Source organism: Ovis canadensis, chromosome 10 (assembly GCF_042477335.2).
Source record: "Ovis canadensis isolate MfBH-ARS-UI-01 breed Bighorn chromosome 10, ARS-UI_OviCan_v2, whole genome shotgun sequence".
Taxonomy (NCBI): domain Eukaryota; kingdom Metazoa; phylum Chordata; class Mammalia; order Artiodactyla; family Bovidae; genus Ovis; species Ovis canadensis.
In genome coordinates this window covers 80745172-80768418 of record NC_091254.1, presented here as the reverse complement: position 1 = coordinate 80768418, position 23247 = coordinate 80745172, and the positions used below count along the sequence as shown (strand labels likewise).

Genomic DNA, 23247 nt, shown 5'->3' with positions numbered 1-23247 from the left:
TAGGATTAAAAGATGTTTGGGAGTCAGACACACAGCATTTTCATGGTTGTATTGTCAAGTCTACCACAGAAGGGCTTTAAATCTGGAAAAAAAATAAGTTATGGGTGAGTTTTCCAAATGTTATGCCTATCCCCTATTGATGAGGTAGGTAGTTGGGGCATTTCATGCAGAGATAGGCACAATAAAGTACGGAAATGTTATGGACCTAACAGAAGCAGAAGATATTAAGAAGAGGTGGCAAGAATACACAGAACTATACAAACAAGATCTTAATGACCCAGATAACCACAATGGTGTGATCACCCACCTAGAGTCAGACATCCCAGAATGTGAAGTCAAATGAGGCTTAGGAAGCATCACTGCAAACAAAGCTAGTGGAGATGATGGAATTCCAGCTGAGCTATTTCAAGTCTTAAAAGATGATGCTGTGATGCTCTCAATATGCCAGCAAATTTGGAAAACTCAGCAGTGGCTACAAGACTGGAAAAGGTTAATTTTTCATTCCAATCCCAAAGAAGAACAATGCCAGTGAAAGTGAAAGTCACTCAGCTGTGTCCATGGAATACTCCAGGCCAGAATACTGGAGTGGGTAGCTGTTCCCTTCTCCAGGGGATCTTCCCAACCCAGGAATCGAACCAGGCTCTCCTGCATTACAGGCAGATTCTTTACCAACTGAGCTATCAGGCAAGCCATTGGGAGGTAAAGAATGTGGTTTTTCCACAGTCTGACCATCCACAGACAAGCCTTATAACAGAGGGATGTCAGCTGTTTCCTAAAGTGTTTTATCCAGGACAAGTCTTACCACGTTCAGAGACAAAAGACACTCCCGCCTTGAGAAACAAATATTAAGATTAGTGAAAAAAAAATCATATTATTACAAGATGGGTAAATAGAAATAAAAATGAAACACATGCATTCATTTTAACCTATAAGCAAGAGAGATTTTTAAAATACAACAAAATTCATTTTATGTTTATGAAGAATTTGAAATAATTTAGAGAGCTTGACACGTGATGATTCTTAGGTTTCTGGGTCAATATCTGGAGGAGACAAGATGATGAGCTCAGTTCTTGATTCATGGGCTTTGAATAGTTAGTTTGGGGACACTCTAAGGAAAAGTATCAAGTAGAAGGCTGGATACATAGGTCTGGTGCTCAAAGACTATCTTGGATATACACAAATAAGGTGGTAATTTAACCCAAGAAATCAATTTCTAGTTGGCTGATGTGCCAAGAGTCTCCAAAGTAACTGCAGGGATAAACAGCTTTTTATGTGTCAGAAACCTGAAATCATCAGTGGTAGAGAAGGCGAGATTAAAGAAAGGGAGAAAAGACATTGCTGTTAATTACACTTCTTTTTTATATTTGAAACTGCAGTAAGTGGTGAAAAGGTAAAACGATGAAAAGAAAGTAGTTGCTTTCATTACCCAGCCATGTCTGGTGATTTAGACATTAAAGGAAGCATTTTAAAGGTGTAGGTGCTGCTCTCTGATTTATTTCAAATTCTTCATAAACATAAAATTAATTTTGCCTTATTTTAAAAATCCCTCTTGCTTGTAGGTTAAAATGAATGTGTGTGTTTTATTTATATTTCTATTTGCCCATCTTGTAAGGCTAGTCAGCAGATGGGTCAGGCTATAGAAAAACCAACAGCAAAAGAGAGGAGGCCAAACAGCGGGGTGAAAGGATTCTATGCATTATCTTCTGGGCTGGGACTCAACAGTGGGACTTTTGTATATCCCAGTGTAGAAATAAGAACTCGCTATCGAGGACATTGATGATCATGGTGTGTATTTTAATTGCATAAAAATTATTTGTTGATAAATAAGTAATGAAAATATCACATTCTATTGGTCTATTATGAATTTTTAATATATCTATGAAGCATTCATATCTATATCCAAGTTAGTGAGGGAACTCCAATCTGTCCCAACAATACATATTCTTAAACCAGAAGTATTTCACTGCTTTTGGCATATGCTCTGAACTGGAGAATTCATCCTAGTAGTCCTTGTGAATATTATAACTCTCAATATATAGATGTAAAGGATTGAATAAAAATAGTGAAAAGGAAAAAGAATAACATACAAGTAAAGGTAGTTAACTCAGATCTGTTTACTCTCATCTCTCCATGGACATAAATCAATTTTAGAAGGTCAAGAGAATTTTTAGTGTACCATTTTCACTTTGCTACACCTGGAAAAATACAATTCAAGCAAATTCATATAGGATTTTCAAAGTAATTCATTTTACAGACTACGTTGTCAGAGCCCACAGTGAATTTTAGGGTGACTTAACCCTTCCGTGATGTGAGGGGATAAATCTGATGGTCACACCTGCCAATGGTTTAGCTCTAAATTTAAAACTGTCTGGCCAGGTATTAGGCTACATTACCTTCAGCTCCACCCAGTGTAACTTACTGTGGCCAAAGCCCCAAATAAATCATTAAACTTACCTCTGAGCAGCATTTTCCAAAGTGTTTTTAGCAGAAAATCCATATTTGTCCAGGTAAATATAGCATCTTGGTTAGACATATATTGGAAATGCCCTCCTTAATATAGTTAATGACTATTCTTAAATTGTAGGATTTATTAGAGCCTTTGATGCACTAATACATGATGATAACTCACAATGATCTCTAGGAGATAAATATTTTACATAACTTTTCTCCACCCACACTTAAGATCATACAACACTTTTTGAAACAACTACTGCTAATACCTAAAAGAACATGAGTAAACAGCAGAAAACCGTTTTTAAAACTTCTTTATATGAACCACGAGCGATTCAGTAAACCAGAAATAGGTCTAAAGGACATGTGGGTTGACAGTCTATCTCACTTCTGCTCCAGCTCCCTAAGCAGCTCCGATTGTCCACCCGTGAAATGGAAATGCCCTAATGCCTGATGTTTGCCTTCCTGGACTGAGGATTGCAAGGTGGAGGGCCCAGTATAGGATCACTCGCCGAACTATGGAAATTACTTGCATGTCTATCAAGATTTTAATGTTTATTATTTTTGCTTTGCCTTTATTTCTAGTAATTTGATAAATGGGGTTTTTGACTGGGCTTAAGATAAACGCAGATATAATGTTAATAATGCCAGAGTATTTATCCATATAAAAGTTTAATAGAAGTGTTTTGTGCATTCATTAAAGAATCATAGATTATCACAATAATCTTGCTCTGCTCTCATGGGAGATACGAAATGTTGGTAATTTAGGATTCACTGAAAAATTATAAATGCTTAAAATTAAATCTAATTCAGTGCATTAGTCAAGAAGTTTGTGCTGTGGAGTCTGGAGGTCATTTCAGGTTACCAAAAACTTCCAGACACTTTAATAGGCACTGAGGATAGAGAGATGAAAAAGACCCAGTGAATTCTCTGATGAAGTGGTCAGAGTAGAAGAATAATCTGGTCCATGTGGGGTTGAGAGGAAAGGAGGATATACTTGGAGGAGCTTCCAGTTTTGCTGGTGAAGTGGTCAGACTGAAAGAGTAATCCAGTTGATGCAGGTTGAGGAGAAAGGGTGATGTATTTCAATCAGGAACATGGATGCAAGGAGGGCAGGTCAGGGGACAAAGGATAAGATCGATGAAGGAAGAAGGGTGGTATCAAGACCCAGGGGACCTTGTACACCATACTGAAGAGTCTGGATTTTTTCATACAGACACAAAGAAAGTCAAAGTGGAGCAGACAGGTCAACTGGAAGACAATTCCAACAGTCCAGGCAATACAGCAGAAAGGCCAGATTTATCACTGAACAACAGGTGTTCATCAAGGAACTCATGTGCCCTCTGGGCACATACAACTCAATGTAAAATATGTGAATAATTAAATAATTACATGTATGCAAAAAGCTACACAGTCCATGGAAATCTCCAGGCCAGAATACTGGAGTGGGTAGCCTTTACCTTCTCCAGGGGATCTTCCCAACCCAGGGATTGATCCCCAGTTTCCCGCATTGCAGGCAGATTCTTTACCAGCTGAGCCACCAGTGAAGCCTAAGGATACTGGAGTAGGTAGCCTATGCCTTCTCCAGCAGATCTTCCCAACCCAGGAATCGAACCGGGGTCTCCTGCATTGCAGGCAGATTCTTTACCAACTGAGCTATGAGGGAAGCCCCATGTAAAATATGTGAATAATTAAATAACTGCATGCATGCAAAAAGCTGTAAAGGAAAATTTAAGAGTCACCTAACCTTTTCTACAGAGGCCAGAGAACGCTTCTCAGGGTGAGCAGGATTTAAGATGAGACAAAAATGAGCAGCAGCCCTAGCGTCAGTCAGATAAACGTGTTGAGGAGCATGGCTGGGAAATAGCCTACGTCCAGAAAAATGCAACTGACAAGAGTCAAGGGAGAGGACTGCATGCTAAAAAAATCAAAGAGAACTCCAGCATGGCTAGAGCGAAGAAGGATTAAAAGTGGTTCGAGATGAGGGTAAAGTGATGGTAAAGGCCAGATATGCAAAGCATTAAAGGTAGATATAAATGCTTTTAGATTCTATTCTAAGGTTAACAGGAAGCCACCAAAAGACTTTACGTATAATATAGTTTACATTTGGAAACAGTATCCTGACTTTTGTCTAGAGGATAGAGTTGAGATTCTAACGTGGTTATGGAAAAATTAGTTAGTTCATTGTAAGCTCTAACAAGGCAGCTGCAGGCATAGTTGGCATAAACTCAGTGTCCAGCTGTATCTGGTACATTGAAAGCACTCAACATATATTTGTTGCATGTTTAGACAAATGAGTGAGATTATCTGTTATTTTTGTCCATTTTTATCCAACCCAAAATTTTCTTAAACGATAAAAACTGTTTTTCAAGGTCTAAAGTTTTTTGTTTTTGGCAAACATCTTCACTGTAGGGAAGACATTTTCATTTTCTCTGAATGACCTTGAGGCATTAATTCTAAAATGTCTAGAAATATTTTTAGCGTGTCATTTGGATGACAAATGAAAAGGTGCATTGCTCCTCTGAGTTCCCATAGTCTCAAGAAGCATAGGCCAATAAAAAGAACAAACATATAAATGGAAATTATTTACTGAAATATACTAGTTCTCAATTTGTATGAGTCAATTTTCAAAAGTATACATAACTTTTTATAACAGCTTTATTGTTATATAATTAATGTACCATAAAATATATTCTTTTGAAATGTGCAACTCAGTGAATTTTACTGTGTTAACAGAGATGTGCAACTATCACTTCTATTTAACTTTACAATATTTTTATCTCTCCCCTGCAAAAAATCCTATACACATTAGCAGTAATTCCCTGTTCTTTCATCCCCTCTCCAATCCCTGATAGTCACTAATTTATTGTCTATCTCAGTGACTTTGCTATTCTAAATATTTCATATAACTAGAGTAGCATAATATGTGGTCTTATGTAATAATTTCTTTCATATAGCATATTTTCAAGGTCTAATCATTGCAGCATAAGTCATGTAACAGGTATCAGTATTCTTTTTTATTGCCAAATAACATTCCATTGTATATCCATAAAACATGTTATTTCTCCATTCATCAGTTGATAAGCATTTAGGTCATTTCCACTTTTTGACTCTTATGAATAAAGCTGCCATGAATATCCATGCATTTAAGTTTTTCAAACATATGTATTCAATTCTTTTGGGTATATTCCTCAGCATGAAATCGTCAGGTTATATGGTGGCTTAGTGGGTAAAGAATCTGCCTGTCAATGCAGGAGACCACCTGCAATGCAAGGAGACCTCAGTTCTATCCACAGGTCAGGAAGATCCCTGGAGAAGGAAAGAGCCACCTACTCCAGTATTCTTGCCTGGAAATCCCATGGACAGAGGAACTTGGTGGGTTACAGTCCACGGGATCATCAGAGTCAACCACCACCATGGTAATACTATGTTTCGTGTTATGAGGAACTGCCAAACTGTTTACCAAAGTGGCTGCAGAATTTTATAATCCTTCTAGCAACGTATGAGTGTCCAAATTTCTCCACAGTCTCAACAACACTTGTTATTGTCCATCATTTACATTAAAGCCATCCTAGGGGCTGTGAAGTGCCACTGCTTCCTTGCAATTTTGGTTTGCATGTCTTTAGGAACTACTGATGTAGGACATGTTTTCCTATGTTTATTAGTCATTTGTATACCTTCTTTGGAGAATGATTCTATAAATCCTTTGCCCACTTTTATTAGGTTATTTTTTATTGATATGTTGTTTAATTATATTAACTAGTAACTCCATGTAAACATTAACTTGGAGAATACAATATATGACAGGGATGTCTTATTCCTGATTTTAAAACAAATGCTTCTAGTAATTCCATTTTGCTCTGGAATTATATAACAGTTCTAACATTTTTTTAGTTGTCTGTTTCTATTATGCTTAACCTTTAATTTGAATGTATATTTCTATTATATTTGTATCTTACTTCATGGTTACATGTATGCTGATGCTATTTGGCACCATCCTTAAAGATATTCATTATGAAGTGCATCCTTTATTATTATATTGTATACTTCATTTCTTGTTCGAGTTTTCTTTTTGTTTTCTATTTATTCTTGGAGAACACCTGCTCTAACTCTCTACTGATCTGTTTAAATCAGCTGACCCCATACATGGCTCCAGGCTGGGGAAATTATCCAAAGATTTCCAGCCAGAGTATCAGCAGACAGATGAGGGGGATGAACAGGCTCCAAAGCAGAGCAATAAGCAAGTGTTTAAGAGGTTTTCATCCATGGGAAATTTTTTCTTGCTAAACTATACAGGGATAAGCCTAGAGATTGTATAGCCTACCTTGTTACCTCTTGAGGACAGTCTGCCTGAAGAAAAAACCAAGACAGACCAAAGCTTCACTGAGAAGTAGAGAAGCATGCTGATAACATTTATAAGGATCTAAATCAAGCTAGATCTTCAGTAATTTGTATATTTCAACTTAGAGTTATGTGATTTAATAATTACCCCACCTTAGGAAGGTTTAAATGAATTTGACTTTCTGTCACTTTCAAAAAATCTCATCCATTATGATAACTTACCTAGAACACTGTTTTCCTCAATGTGTTATATCCAAGTATAATTTTTAAGAAGATAAAAACATGTGACTCTAAAACTAATGATGAGCAGTTGTGAAATATTTGTTCAATTCCTTAACGAGGGAATAAGAGCACAGTAAAGCTGTTCGAAAGTATCTACCAGTGTTATAGTCAGTGAAAGAAGGAACTCTAAGATTAGTTGTAGAAGGTGATTAATATTTTTCAGGTAACTAAAACAATAACTTTCTAGTCTTCTCAATCAGAAAAAAAACTTGTTATTTAATAGGAGAAAAATTATTTGCAATATGTCAATCTTATGTTAAATAACATCTAACATTACAGAGCATAGTATGATCCTTATATTAAGCAAAAGACTAAATAAAAAAGGAAAAATTACATATACCTAGAGACAACTCAGGCTTCCCTGTTGGCTCAGACAGTTAAGAATCTACCTGCAATGCAGAAGACCTGGGTTGGATCTCTGAGTTGGGAAGACTCTCTGGAGGAGGGCATGGCAACCCACTCCAGTATGCTTGCCTGGAGAATCCCCATGGACAGAGAATTGCTGGCTACAGTCCATGGGGTTGCAAAGAGTTGGACACGGCTGAGCAACTAATCACACAGTACAGTGATGAGTCAGTAGTGGCCCTATTAAATCATAGAAACACATTGAGTAATATTTGCCTTCTTATCTTTTTTGGATAATTTTTCTCCATACTTACTACTTTATTGAAGGAATTATAACTGCCTGTCATTTGACAATATGGTCGGTTGTTTTCAGAATGCTTCTTTTATCCAATTCAAGGGTAAAGGCTTTCTAACCCTAGATTAAAACCTGGAGGTTACCTTGAAATGTGACCTTTTCCCAACTGTGATATCCAGCATCACACATCTACTATTGGTTGATGGGATGAAGTGGGATCTCCTTCAAATAAGACTATTCATATTATGTAGACAAATACAACTCGAGATCATTGATGAATTTAGTATGTAGCCTAACACTGACCCTCTTGTACCCTACCATGCCCTATCTCTGGCTATTTTTATCACTATATTTCCCTTGAGTGATTTAGCCACCAAGAATGCTCCATCTACTTATTCTAGGCTCAAAATGAACACAGAGACGGCTGAAATGGAATAAGGAGAGAGTAAGCTTCAGTTTTAAGAGCTGGGACAGTCTACCTGTCCCTGCTGCTGAAGTGCTGTCAGTCACCAGCCCTGGGGTCCACGCAGGTCCTGTGGGCTCAAAGAGAGAAGAAAAGCAGAAGGGGGCAAAAGATCACAGATATACTTCACATTCTTGATATGTAAAGATTTTGAAAATTCCTATGATTTCTTCCTTAGTTGTCAAATGTCAAAACAGAGAAGTGAGTTGAAACCCTACCCAGGACCCATCATAAGGCTGCCCACACATTTGCCCCACACACACTCAAGGCCAGCCAGTCAAAGACCAAAGGGACACTGAGAGTCAGAACCTTCTCTGACCATCGTGGATTGGGTTAGGTCTCCAAAGTCACAAAATGAGGAGTTTATTAAAGAAGAAGAGGATCAGCGGCCACTACTGGGGACCTGCAACCCTTCACTTGGGAGCTTCCCAAACAGGAATAACTGCAGACAGAGGAAGACATTGCCCTGCTTAGTTCCTGGGGCATTCAGGAAAACACTTGGCATGGCCAGAGCTGCTGGCCATCCCCTCTGACCTACGGAGCCTAGTCCCTACCCTAGTATCATGGGATGTGACCACTGACATTGTGGATTCAGACATGGGGGACACATCTTGAGAGGCACCATTTTTCCTATCACTTCCACCATTTCTGATGTGAAATGTTCTGCTTTCTAGGCACCAGTGAGGTTCTCTGGGAAGAATTGTCAATGCAGCGCTGTATGGTCTCTTCCGGCCATAGGAATTTAGCCAGCTGAGATGAGTCATCAGCGGTCTTGGGTGCCATGGGGGTTCCACTGATGATGCTCTGTGTGCTGCTGATCCTGGAGACTCCATGCCCAGGAGTGGGAATGCTGCCAAGGGAGCTTAGTATAGACCCAGATCCCCAAGAGAGGCTGAGAGAAATGATGACTTTTATAGTCAGAATGGAGGTTGTGTGCTTAAAACTTTGCATTTCTGTGCATGGAGATACAAAGACTTGCCCTTCCAGGGGGGAAATATAAAATTACTGAGAAGTTTTGCTACTTTTAAAAGACTCTGGATACTTTAAATAAACCAGACTGGAAGCCAAACTTGAGAACTTACTGTAAGATATGGGAAAGGGGAAGGCCATGGATAAAGAGCTGAGATGCTACATTTCTTTCCTTGGGCTTAAACCAGATACTTACAGAAAGCACAGGAAGGAGAAAAATCTAAATGTTTACAAGTTCAGCTGATGGCTGACATAAGCAAGACTAAATTTTTTTTTAGGAAATGCATCAAAGTAAGTGTAACAAGACTATAACCAAAACAGCCTTCAAAATCCATCAGAAGAATGGAGAACAGCTTCAGATAGCAGCAACAGAAACTTTGGAGGTAAGTTCCAATCTTCAGAGAAGCATAAAGCTGTTTTCATAAGACTCAAAAATGGAAGGGAAGAATGGGTAAATATAATTTAGAAGCAAAGAAAAAAAAAGACTCTCATAAAACTTCACCTTTGGAGTGAGTTCTTAATAATAAAGACAGTCTGATCAAGCCTCTAAGTCAACACTTGCTAGAGGTGAGTGATTGGGCTGCTGTTCTTGTGGAAAGACAACATGAACTGTGGAAACCTGGAGCAGCATATCCTAAAGGCATGGAGACTGGAGACTTCTTAATTCATAAGGCCAAAAGACTGCTGATTTATGAGACTGATTCAATATTATTTCACACTCTCAAAACCAGGCAGCAGATGTACACAAAATTACCTGCAGAATCTAAAGTTACCAATGTACTTAAAAATTATCTGCATTAAAAATCAATTCATTGCAAATCTCCAACCAAGAAGGCTTTGCTGCATGAAGAAAACACTAAGGTAGAAAGGGAACAGCAAAACTCCAACAGAAATAACACATCCTTGTTGAACTTCATCAAGGGAAAAAAAAATTTCATGCAGTATTCAATTTAAAGAGAATTTATTCCATTTAAGGTAGACTAGAGGTGTCCAAACCAGCTGAAAACATCAGTGCTACATATGAACTGCTATATACTTATAAAATTCAAGCAAAAATTATTTCAGAAAAATCAAAAAGAATAGCTGGGTATTATTAAAACCTTTTTATTCCAAGAAGTCAAAAGCTTGTATTACAGGAAAAAGAGTTCTGTTAGCTCAGAGAAAATAACGTAACAAAGCAGATGTATACATGATGCAAAAACTGAGCAAGAAATCTTTAAATTTCTTGAGAACCTTTAATTCTGAAAATTATCCTTCCATTCCCAATTTCGTTAAAAAGCACGTTTGATAGGGGCCTGAGACTACAACCAGGAACCCTCCAGACAACAGATCCCTGAGGAAGGAGAAGCATCTGGCTTTGATGGTGAGGGAATGGAAAGGACCATGCCAGACATCTACCAGTTGTCAACCCCAGGCTCCCTCCAGTCTGGCCAACTCGATCCTAGCTCAGTAAGTCCTCCAGGAGAGAAAGACTGAGCTGGATAGTTAAAATAATGATCTTAACAAGAAAGCATGTAAATAAATACTAAATAAAAAAGGGAGTCAAAAGCCTAGAAAGAAGGCAAGGAGTCAGAATAAAAGCCTTCACATAGCTGACAGCTAAGATGGCCAAGACTAGTCCCTATCTTCAACATATTCCATTCCACAATACCAGGCATGGCAACTTAAGATGCAGACAGTCATTCACCATAATTGTGAACTGTCCAACAACTAGAGCTGTCCACAAACTTGATGGACAACTCTTCCTGGAGATCTTTGTCCAGATTTCCCTTTAAAGGACTTTAAGCCTTCATAAGACATTTAATATTTTTTTTTCTTTCTCAAGAAATTAAGTAGAAATAAAGAACCATGGTTATCAGTACTTAATCTTGAGTAATTCATACCATAGTCTTTTTCAGAAAGGTAAAAATCGTAAGTTAATCATGCAACATTCTCAAAGTTTTATGAAATAGCTATCCTTAAACTATGCAAGTTTGTTATTTAATGTGTTCCTAAAAGAAATGTAGACTTACTGTATATAAGGTACCTGAGTCTTGATTGGCCCTAATTACTGCCAATCATTTCAAGAGAGGTTTTCAAAAGGCCAAAGTGACCACCCCTCGTCCCATGATTCACAAGCGTAGGGGCAAGTCTTCAAAAGAAGAAAGATTCAGATCTAATCAGACATGTAAAGAAAATTCTTACCAGCAGAGGTTAAAATATTATAGAACTATCTCAGTATATCATAAAATTTGGGTAGACAATCAATGGACAATAGAACTTGCCTCTAGAGAAGGAATAGCTCCAATATTCTTGCCTGGAGAATTCCATGGGCTGAGGAGACTAGTGGGCTCTGGTCCATGGGATCCAAAGAGTCACAACTGAGCAACTAACACTTTGACTTGCCTCTAGTCAGAAAATTCTACCTCGTTCAACATTTGAAAAGAACTAAATGGGCTTAGTATTGAGAAGAAAACCCACTAATTATTGCTATATGCTTTTCTGCTACCAATTCTGTAATAGCAAGCTCCCTGTAACTATTTAGCATCCAGAATTAAGTGTGCAAAATCCTCTCAGAGATCTCTATATATTAATAGAATGATGAGTTGGACCACATGACCTTCTCATGGTCTAATGAATCTTCCTTTTTTCCTTTCCTTTTCTGTTAACTTATAGATTTTCCTATTTCCAGTTAGCCCACTATCATTAGATTCTGTCTGAGCTGCTTTTTACCCTAAAAACTTGTATCTTCCCCTTTCAGTTGCTTCTAATTTAATTCTTATGTCATTGCCTTTTCTCTTGTTAAGCTCCAGTCTTATTTCTCAAAAGAAACAACTCATTTGAACAATCACAATAATTTGAACAATAATTTGAGAAATAGTAATTACAAGTTCAACATTAGGTCACCCCATTAGTTAAACAAAAATTAGGAAAAGGTGAACTTGATATCTTGTTGAAAACATCATCAGGATATATCAAATGACATTATGCTGGTATTGTCAATGAAGTCTTGTCTAGCTACTCATAAATTTTATCCACAGGTAGCTTATTTTTAACCTATGGTCACAGCCCTTCATTCTCTGGTAGCCAAATACAAGGGCTTCCCTGGTGGCTCAAGTGGTAAAGAATTAACCTGCATGGTAGGAGCTGTAGGTTCAACCCCCAGGTCAGGAAGATCCACTGGAAGGGGAAATGGCAATCCATTCCAGTATTCTTGCCTGGAGAATCCCATGGAGAGAGGAACTTGGCGTGTGTGCTACAGTCCTTGCATCACTGAGAGTTGGACATGACTGAATTGACTTAACATGCATGCACACAGCCAAGGACAAAAATATACATGAATGAAAGCTCCTAAACAAAATTAACTTTGCTTCAGAAATAACGACTTCTTGGCTTTGTGTAGATTGTTGGAGGAGATCACTGAGAGGATGTGACTGCTGGTTCACTCAAGAGCAGGACCCAGGCAATCAGAGGCTCCTCATCCATCTACCACATCCTTGAAATATATGGGTCACCCACCATTCCCACACTAGGAGTGGTTTCAGGGACACAGCCTTGAGAGACTAACGTGGTGCCTTAGTTTGTCCCACAGTCTCTATTATGTACAATTGAATATACATGATTTTTAGGAAAATATATACCACATTATTGAAAAAACAGAACAAAATTTAGCATTTTACTATAAATAATCCAGGCTATTATTTTAATTTTCTTTTCAATTTATATATAAAGATATCAATGAGATACCTAAAAATACACATCAACTTATTAGGCTTTCATTTTACGGATTCAGATAAATATAGATGCGTAGAGAAGTAGTGATCAGATATCCCTTTTCTCAACAACATAGTTTAATTAGAGTGCATTAGTGTGTACAATGCAGACACTTAAATGCAATATTGATAGGTTTTAAAACTGAAGTATGTAGCCATCCTGAAGTAATTTGGATGCAACCAGCTGAAACTGTACTAATGGTGCAAAGGTAAGAGACGTGGAAAATTGGTTTTCTATTTAAAAATACAGAGTGGAACTTTTATTGTTAAAAATCATGCTTTGGAACCCAGTTCAGTTCAGTTGCTCAGTCATGTCTGACTCTTTGTGACCCCATGAACTGTAGCACGCCAGGCCACCCTGTCCATCACCAACTCCCGGAGTTCACTCAGATTCACGTCCATCGAGTCAGTGATGCCATCCAGCCATCTCATCCTTTGTCGACCCCTTTTCCTCCTGCCCCCAATCCCTCCCAGCATCAGAGTCTTTTCCAATGAGTCAACTCTTTGCATGAGGTAGCCAAAGTATTGGAGTTTCAGCTTTAGCATCATTCCTTCCAATGAACACATAGGACTGATCTTTAGAATGCACTGGTTGGATCTCCTTGCAGACCAAGGGACTCTCAAGAGTCTTCTCCAACACCACAGTTCAAAAGCATCAATTCTTCAGCGCACAGCTTTCTTCACAGTCCAACTCTCACATCCATACATGACCACTGGAAAAACCATAGCCTTGACTAGACGGACCTTTGATGGCAAAGTCATGTCTCTGGCTTTTCAATATGCTATCTAGGTTGGTCATAACTTTCCTCCCAAGGAGTAAGTGTCTTTTAATTTCCTGGCTGCAATCACCATCTGCAGTGATTTTGGAGCCCAGAAAAATAAAGTCTGACACTGTTTCCACTGTTTCCCCATCTATTTGCCATGAAGTGATAGGACTGGATGCCATGATCTTTGTTTTCTGAATGTTGAGCTTTAAGCCCTTTTTCACTCTCCTTTTTCACTTTCATCAAGAGGCTTTTTTGTTCCTCTTCACTTTCTGCCATAAGGGTGGTATCATCTGCTTTGGAACCCAGTGCAGGCTTAAAAACACACTTTTTGTGGCAGCAATTCCCATGATGGTGACATAGTTTCCCTAGGAAGGTCCCTCTTCCCAAAGAAACACAGATATGTGCAACTACACACAGCTATTTTAGAAAGTAGCTGAGTAATTATTACACATAAAGCAAATGAAAAAAATACCCACATGGAAACAGGTAGCACAGGCTGAGACACATACTTGCTATAAACTCTACACTCAACACAGTGCCAGACTTTCTTAGAGGGGCACCCTCAACCCCCAGCTGTGGGGACACAGCATACTGAAATTTATGAGATGCAGGAAAAGCAGGAAAGTTTATAGTGATAAACACCAACGTTAAGGAAAAAGAAAGAACTAAAATAAACAACCTAACTTTACACCTCAAGGAACCAGATAAAGCACAAACTAAGCCCAATATTACCAGAAAGAAGGGAATAACAAAGATCAGACAGAAATAAATGAAAGAGACCAGAAAAAAAAAAAAGAAAATATCAACAAAATTAAGAGCTAATTTTTGAAAGAGAAGAAAAATGACTAATCTTTAGCTAGAATAAGGAAAAAATGAGAGAAGACTAAAGTAAATGAAATTATAAATGAAAGAGGAGATATTACAACTGACACTATAGAAATGCAAAGGACCATGAGATTATTATGAAAAATTATAGGCCAACAAATTGGATAACCTGAAAGAAATGGATAAATTCCTAAAATTAAGATCCTACCAAGACCAAGACATGAAAAAACAGAAAACTTGAACAGCACCAATAATGAATAAGGAGATTTAATCAATAATTAAAAAGAAAAAAAAAACTCTTACCAAAGCTCAGAACTAGATGGTTTCACTACTGAATTCTTTCAAATATTTAAAGAAGAATTTTATTTTGTCAATTGTATTTCAATAAAGCTGAGAAAAACCTTTTTATTTCTACAATGGTATAGAATCAACATTCAGTTGAGCTTTTGGTAACATTTATTCCATTTAGAAAATATTAAAACATTGAAATTAACCCAGATGCTGCATTCTTGTTTCTTTAATAAATTAAAGCATTCAATTATAGAAATAAATAATGTTATAAATTTAATCAATAGCAAGTGTACTTTTAAAATACTGTTTTTATTTACAGAATTAAAACATGATTTCCTATCAAGTATCATGCAATCATTTAATCAGTTCCTACCAAGAAAATCATTCAGCCATTTCCTCATAATGAAATTATTTTTATCAAAGAATTAGCAATTAAAATCATCAATATTAAAACTCATTGTAGATTTCAAAATAATGCTCTTTAAAAGTTTTAGGTTTTTCTTTTCCTTCAGTAAAATCTTTACAATTATCTGCTTACATTAAATGCCCATTTAAAACACTTTTTGATTTCTATATCACAGGTTAAGAAAGAGGTGTTCATTTTAAAAGTATTTAAAACATCAGAGAAATCAATATGATATTTATAAAGAATATAACATAATAATAATTAGTAGGCTTTAAACAGTTATCTCATAGAAAACCTAAACTCATTTTAATCTCAAAAGAACCCTGTGATGTAGGTACAGTTATTGTTCCATTTTACCAAAGAGAGCTTCCCTGGTGGCTCAGACCGTAAAGCGTCTGCCTACAATGCGGGAGATCCGGCTTCAATCCCTGGGTCGGGAAGATCTCCTGGAGAAGGCAATGGCAATCCACTCCAGTATTCTTGCCTGGAAAATCCCATGGATGGAGGAACCTGGTAGGCTACAGTCCATGGGGTTGCAAAGAGTCGGACACGACTGAGCAACTTTACTGTTTACCAGAGGAAACTCAAGAAAGATTGAACAATAAAGTTCCCAAACTCACAGCTAGTAAATGGTAGAACAGATGGGAAATGTACTCAGAGATTAGGACTTGTGTTTTTAATCTTCATACTTCAATGGTTCTCTATTAATACTTTACTAGATTTTTGTCTTAATCCCCAGACAATTACAAAATTAAAACATTCTAAGTTAGATTTTGCTTCTTCAATGGTTTTATAAATAGAAGATATTTATGATTTCCTCAGGAAACCAATAATTTTTTTCCAGTTGAAATTCATCCAACAGAAGTAAGATGCATCAGGTACCCCTATGGATTTCTTAAAGTGGATGGATACAAGTATTTACTGAAGACAAGATTTGAAAGTACTAGATCTCAGAGATTGCTCTGGGAATGTGAGAAAGTCATTATTTTCTGGCTCACCAGTAATTTATTTTGAATTTATTAAATTCACTGATGTGTGAACTGGTTATCAAAATTTGATAAACAGCTTATAAATCACTTTGAAGTTGGCAGAAATAAATATTAATGAATCAATTTTCAAGGAATTTAATGTCAGTTTCTCCTTCTGTCACCATAAGTTAAAGAATCTCAGTTTTTTTATTCGAAAAAGAATCTACAATTCATTAGTAATAACTGATGTTTTTCAAGATAGTTATAGGACCATTTATTATATGAAAATAGAATTAATTACTTAAAAGAAAGGAATGCTCTTTGAAAAATCCACCAAGGAGTTTCATATAACAAAAGTGTTGCTTAAAATATATTTATAGAACACAAGTTTGATGATGATTTTAATCCTTTAAGATAGTAAAGTAACCTGCTTCACCAAGGTTTGAACAGGGGTGGCCCCAGAATTCGAAAAGAGAAAAGCAAATTTCTCAGGGACCAAGTAGCTGCCAATGTCAGAGCCATATCATATTGCACTTAAACCATCATTTCCTTCTTTACTCAGGATGAAACAGACTCAGAGGGTTTTAGGAAATTGTTCAGGCAACATGAATAATGAGTAGCAAACTCAGGATTTGAAAACAGGCTATGTTTGACTCTTCATGATCCCATGTTCTGTAGCACACCAGGTTCCTCTATCCGTGAAATTCTCCAGGCAATAATACTGGAGTGGGTAGCCATTCCCTTCTCCAGAGGATCTTCTGACCCAGGGATCAAACCCAGGTCTCCTGAATTACAGGCAGATTCTTTACCATCTGAGCCACCAGGGAATTCTGAAAACATGTCTATCTAACTACAAACTTATGTTAGTTTAGCCTTTGAAATTGAAAAAAAAATTAGATATATAATAATATACAATAATTTTCTATGTGGTAGATTTTAAGGATACAAAAAGGCACTCCAAGGCTCCAAAAGACAAAATAAAAAGAATCTTAAAAATCTGGATATCTGTCTACCTATCTATCTATATATAAGAAAACTCTGGCCCCAAGAGGTTAGATGGCTTGTCCCAAATTAATAATTCAAATCTGGGCTTCATTTCAGATTTCCTGTACTTGTTTTCCTTCTGGAGATATGCAATATCATAATATTGATATTTTGTTTCCTAGACCTAAATGCTTGTTCCTCATTAACTATGAAGTACATGAAATCTTAGAAGTCTTTTGAGTCGGCTTATTATATCTCTTGCAAAAGTTCTGGTACATGTATGATCTCCCTAAAGGGATGAGAGATTGCAAAACAAACAGGACAACTGTACATGGTTGGGAACCTTATTGGCTGTGTAAGGATACCCAGGTGAGTGGATTGGGAGTGAGAGCTGAATTCCAGCTCACACTCTACCTTCAAGTCCCATCCACCTAAAGAGGGTACCATTTCTAATTTGCATGAAGGTACCATATTGGCTCATACAGTACCAGGAGGACCTTGAAAGTTAGGAAGGAAGTGGGGTGTATATGCCTGGACATTAAGGTTCTCATATCCAATTTCTATTGGAAATTAATGAAAGCAACAGACTTACAAAGTCAATAATGAGAGCGTTTATTAATTCAGTAAATAAGGGCCAGGGTGGGAAGATGTATTCTGTTATTGCTAAGAAGCATAATTTTATTTCAGGACAAAATATTTAGGATAAAGAGCAGCAGCATGTTCTACTTCACTGTATGGGATATGAGAACTATTACTAAAGGTGCCTGAGAATATTTCTACAGAATGTGAGAGAAATAGGAAGTCTTATGTCTTTTGGTTTGATTATTTTGCTTATTAAAGCCTTCTTGGAATAAAACACCATGATGCCATATACATCATGGTTTAAAAAAATTATCATACCATCACTATCCCAGGTTCTGGAAAGTCTCCAAAGAAACACTTTTGATAACAAGTCTTCATTTAATGACTACATAATTGGTGTTTTCTATTTGAAAGCTGAATACTTTTGAAATACCAACAATATCCATTTTTGGAGTACCAGGCAGTATACTAGCTAGTATGCCTAAATGATTGCCTATTTTCCCCAAAAATAATACTCCAAAAGTTATTTGTTACTATTTTCTTCTTGTCAATAAGAAAACTGGGGCTCAAAGAAGCTAAGGGTCTTGAGAATTAATGGAAGAGTGCAGAATCAAATTTATGCTGGTCCTGATTTTAAAACCAAACCCTCTTTACCTCACTGAACTAACCCAATAAGGCCACTACTTAGAGGAGAAATTGGTATTTTATCTAACCAAAATTTTGATGTGTTATGTAAAATATACTTAGAATTGAATATGACAATATGACAACCCATGCGTTCTCCCACTATTTCATAAAGTATTATTAAGCGTTCATAATTTAAAGTATATAATACTGCGATGAACATTGGGGTACACGTGTTTCTTTCAATTCTGGTTTCCTCGGTGTGTATGCCCAGCAGTGGGACTGCTGGGTCATAAGGCAGTTCTAGTTCCAGTTTTTTAAGGAATCTCCACAATGTTCTCCATAGTGGCTGTACTAATTTGCACTCCCACCAACAGGGTAAGAGAGTTCCCTTTTCTCCACACCCTCTCCAGCATTTCTTGCTTGTAGACTTTTGGATTGTAGCCATTCTGACTGGTGTGAAATGGTACCTCATTGTGGTCTTGATTTGCATTTCTCTGATAATGAGTGATGTTGAGCATCTTTTCATGTGTTTGTTAGCCATCTGGCATTGAAACATGTATAATATCATGTGAGAAATGAATCGCCAGTCTAGGTTCGATGCAGGATACAGGATGCTTGGGGCTGCTGCACAGGAATGACCCAGAGAGACAGTATGGGGAGGGAGGTGGGAGGAGGGTTCAGGACTGGGAACTCCTGTACACCCGTGGCGGATTCATGTTGATGTATGGCAAAACCAATACAGTATTATAAAGTAAAAAAAAAAATAATAAAGTGTATAATGATGTGCTTATAATCAACTCACTTTATGTATATAGCTAATTGTTGCACTTTAAGAAAGCAGGAAATTTTGAGTGGATGCTTACCTGTTCTGATAACTTCTGTCCATCAAGGTGGGCCTGCATCACAGCATCATTAACGAGCAAGTGGAAGTTCAGAAGCACGTGTTCAATGTCATAGGTCCCATGCATGGCATCTGAGAGCTCTTCCAGTGACCGGATGTACACATGCCAGTGTGAGTTAAGCTCTGCCACATGTGCCAAGCAGCCTCTCAAGACGTTGAGGCAATATCCCATGCAAGGCTTAGTGAGAGCCAGGCCTTGGCAGTGTGGGCAGTACTGCATCCTCAGCAGGGCTCTGCCACACTCTTTGGAGAAGTGCAGATGGTCTGTGGTATTGATGACTTCAATGCCCAGGTTCAGCGCCTGCAGAAACGTGCGACTGGGCAGCAGCGACCGCCCCATCTGTCCCAGCACTCTTTTGGGAATATTACCAAATGGGCTAATGTCCCGGCGGGCCATCCGGATGCATTCTGAGTATTCCAGGGAACTGTCAGTCACGCCAGGGTTAATGAGATGATTGTAGACCAGAGGGAAAAGACTGTCAAAGAATCTGTTTACAAATTCTTCAGGATTAACATCCGCACCAAATAAATAGAGCCCTACATCGGTGAAGAGCTCCTGGGTGGAAGCGGCGGCTTCTAGGGCCATGTTCCTGTAGGTGTTGCAGAAAAGTATGCTGGTGTAATTTTCTGCTTGTCTGATGAGAGTTTCAAGGGTTTCTGTAACAAAAGCAGAAGTAAAGGATGAAAAGGCTTAGTATTCATATTAAAACTGGTCATCCATCTGCTCCACACAGTAAATGAGCTCAATGCAGCAAACCTAACCTAAGGATCTAAATGATCAGCCTACTAAACCCAATTGTGCTTTCCCAGGAAAATGACTGGTGGAAGGTGGGCATCATGCACAACACACACATTTTATAGATAGGTATTTCCTAGGATCAAACACAAGAAGTATAGAAATCAAAAAGAAGTTATGGATAATAGTGATTTCTTATTAATTTTATTCATAATTGTTTATAACCCACAAATGATAAAAAAGTGTCACTAAGAAAACAATTTATATTCATGAGTTCAATCTTTACTAAAGAAAATGACATTAAAATTTGATTCAACATCTACTGTACTTTTTATGGTTTCTCTCTTTTTCTTTTTTTTCAGAATGAAAGCTGCTGCTGCTACTGCTAAGTCACTTCAGTCGTGTCCAACTCTGTGTGACCCCAGAGACAACAGCCCACCAGGCTCCCCCGTCCCTGGGATTCTCTAGTAGATCATCAACTAGATACTGTAAACAGAGGTTAAATTTCCAAATGGAAACCTGAACATCATCATGCCTCCTAGAAGGTTCAGATTAAAAGAAAATAAAGCATTTCATGGCTAAACCATCCTTAAAATTGTCAAATCTTGTTAAGAAGTGAGAAAGTCCATCAGTTTCAAAATTGATGGAAATAAGTGTGTGACCACCTTCTGAACTGTCTTGTGATCTTTTGTTTTTATCATCTTATCTTCAGGGACTTTACTGTGGGATATTTTATTATCTTATTTCTTTAACAAACGCTTCCAGGTCAATTTTTCCAAAGAAAGAATGGAGAATAATTCATCCACAAATTAGAGGCTGTAGTAATCAGCAGGGCTCCCCTGGTGGCTCAGAGGTGAAGAATCCACCTGCCAATGCATGAGATGTGGGTTCAACCCCTGGTTTAGGAAGATCCCCTGGAGAACCCACTCCAGTATTCTTGCCTCAGAAATCCCATGGCGCCTGATGAGCTACAGTCCACGGGGTCACAAAAAGTCAGACACAACTTAGTGGCTAAAGAGCAGCAGCAGCAGCAGTAGTAATTAGCAAGTAAAAGCTGTATTTCAAAAATGATAGCTTTAGGCAACAGCCAATCACCTTGGATATCCTAGCAACTACATTTCAAAATTAGCCTAAATATGATACTAGACTGTGTCAATATATAATTAGCTATAAAATACATCAATAAAGTTATCTCCCATAACCACAAAATCTTACAGTAATTTTAAATTAGGTTGTAAAGACCACATCAAACCATTGATATATTACAAAAAAAGATGAAATAACAGTAGAATAAAGTGAAATGATTAAAAAAAAAAAAAACCAGAGTTACCGGGAGAACTATTAATGAAGTGAAACTTTGTCATTAATATACCATAATATCCTAAAAACCAGCAAAAAAAGTATTTTTTTTTCACAGAGAATACATATAAGACACAATATACTATGTATTCTAATTCTGAGATGGATTCGTATTGAGTCCCCGGCTTGAGTGTGATATATCAAAGTGCAGGCTATGGACTAAATGAGTGTCCCCTCCAAAACTTATGTTGAAAGTTAATTTCCAATGGAATGGTATTTGGAATAGAGGCTTTGGGAGAGTGACTCGGCCTGGGGAGCAGATCCCTAGTGGATGGGATTAGTGACCCTATACAAGAGACCCCCGAGTGTCCCCTTGCCCCTTCTACCAAATGAGGACATGGCCAGAAAATGTCCATTTGTGAACCAGGAAGTGAGCTTTCACCAGACATGGAAACTGCCAGTACCCTGCTAAATTTCTGTTGATAAACCACCCAGTCTATGGTATTCTGTTATAGCAGCTGAAACTGAGACAGTGCCTCTACGCTACAATCTAAGGCAAGCAACACTTTCAAAGAAGTTGCAACTCTATTACAGCACAGACACTTCAAATAAGAATTTTTTTAATTTAATGTTTAATGCACTTTGATAAGATTCTATTTTTATGGAAGTTAACACAGAAGTGATTAAACAGTAACATATACCTAGGCAGGACTCCTATGCTTACCCACGCCTCTCCAGCACCCACTATGCTGTATGTTAAACTATGTATAAACTACACACTGTGCACGTATGCTAAGTTGCTTTAGTCGTGCCTGACTCTTCGTGACCCTATGGACTGTAGCCGGGCAGGCTCCTGTGTCCCTGGAATTCTCCAAGCAAGCATACTAGAGTGGGTTGCCATGACCTTCTCCCAGGGATCTTCCCAATCCACGATCAAACCCATAGGTCTTGCGGCTACGGCATTGCAGGCAGATTCTTTATTGTCTGAGCCACCAGGGAAGGGTTCAGTTGAGGTTAGCTACTCTGCCAACTGAGATTGTATTAAACATGAGGTTTTCCAACTGCCCTGATCAGCTGGGTTGTATGGGGAAACTACAAATCACGGGGTCTCTGCACTGAAATTCGGGAGTCTCTATGTGACAATCAGCCTGGGTTAGTCTTTTGGCTTGACCTGGTTTTGAAACTGCAATTACAGGTTATCTATGACATGTCCTCTCTGCAAGCATTCCACCACAGCAGTCTGACCTCAGAGCTGCAATCTCTACCACTACACTGTTTCTAAAGATCCACAGGAGTGAATGTGAAAGGGAAATTAAACCTTTGTGGTTGGAACTAAAAACTGCTAAGATTATATTTTTTCAATAATACTGGATCATTTTTCTCAGCAGTTTATGGCTATGAATTGTGAGGCTCCAAATCATTTTATTTACCAAAAATGGTTAAATAGCGATGCTTGGAAATAATTTAAGCTTTTTTAAAAGATAAAATAAGGATAGATGTAAAGAAACCCATATATCACAGTCACCTTTACATGCATTCCACCAAGTTTTCTAAGGCATGTACTCTAGAGGTATGTATTTGTGTTTGATACCTGCCATATGCCCTGTATGGTGAATGTAGAATGCTAGCCTAAGCAATACAAGTGTTACATCTGATTTCTGCTGACTCTAAATGATGAACAAACACACAATTTTTTTTAAAAAGAATTTAAGTAAAAAATAAAACCTTATAAATTCCAGTCCCATTAAGTTATAACCTACAATGATTCAGGTATATATGGAATTTATCTTTCTGGTTGCATAATTAGTAGGTTTAGCAAGTTAATTTATTTTATAAAAGCAATATTGGGAATATATTTAATATTTAGGAGCATTCATTCAAAATAAAAATGAAGATATTAGTTTTAATATTGTTGTTTCTTTATAGGACTGCACTATTGGCAGTAAACTAAGTTGACTACTGT

At 37.6% G+C, this 23247-nt stretch overlaps 1 protein-coding gene across 2 annotated transcripts in view; it reads right to left on the bottom strand.

Annotated features, from left to right (window-relative positions):
- The window catches only part of GPC5 (glypican 5), a 1663234-nt gene that overhangs the window by 1269154 nt on the left and 370833 nt on the right, over positions 1–23247 (bottom strand). For both annotated transcript variants that reach the window (XM_069601872.1, XM_069601871.1), the window contains one exon: positions 19212–19906. In XM_069601872.1, coding sequence (XP_069457973.1) covers positions 19212–19906 — 695 coding nt within the window. The remainder of the gene's footprint in view (positions 1–19211; positions 19907–23247) is intronic.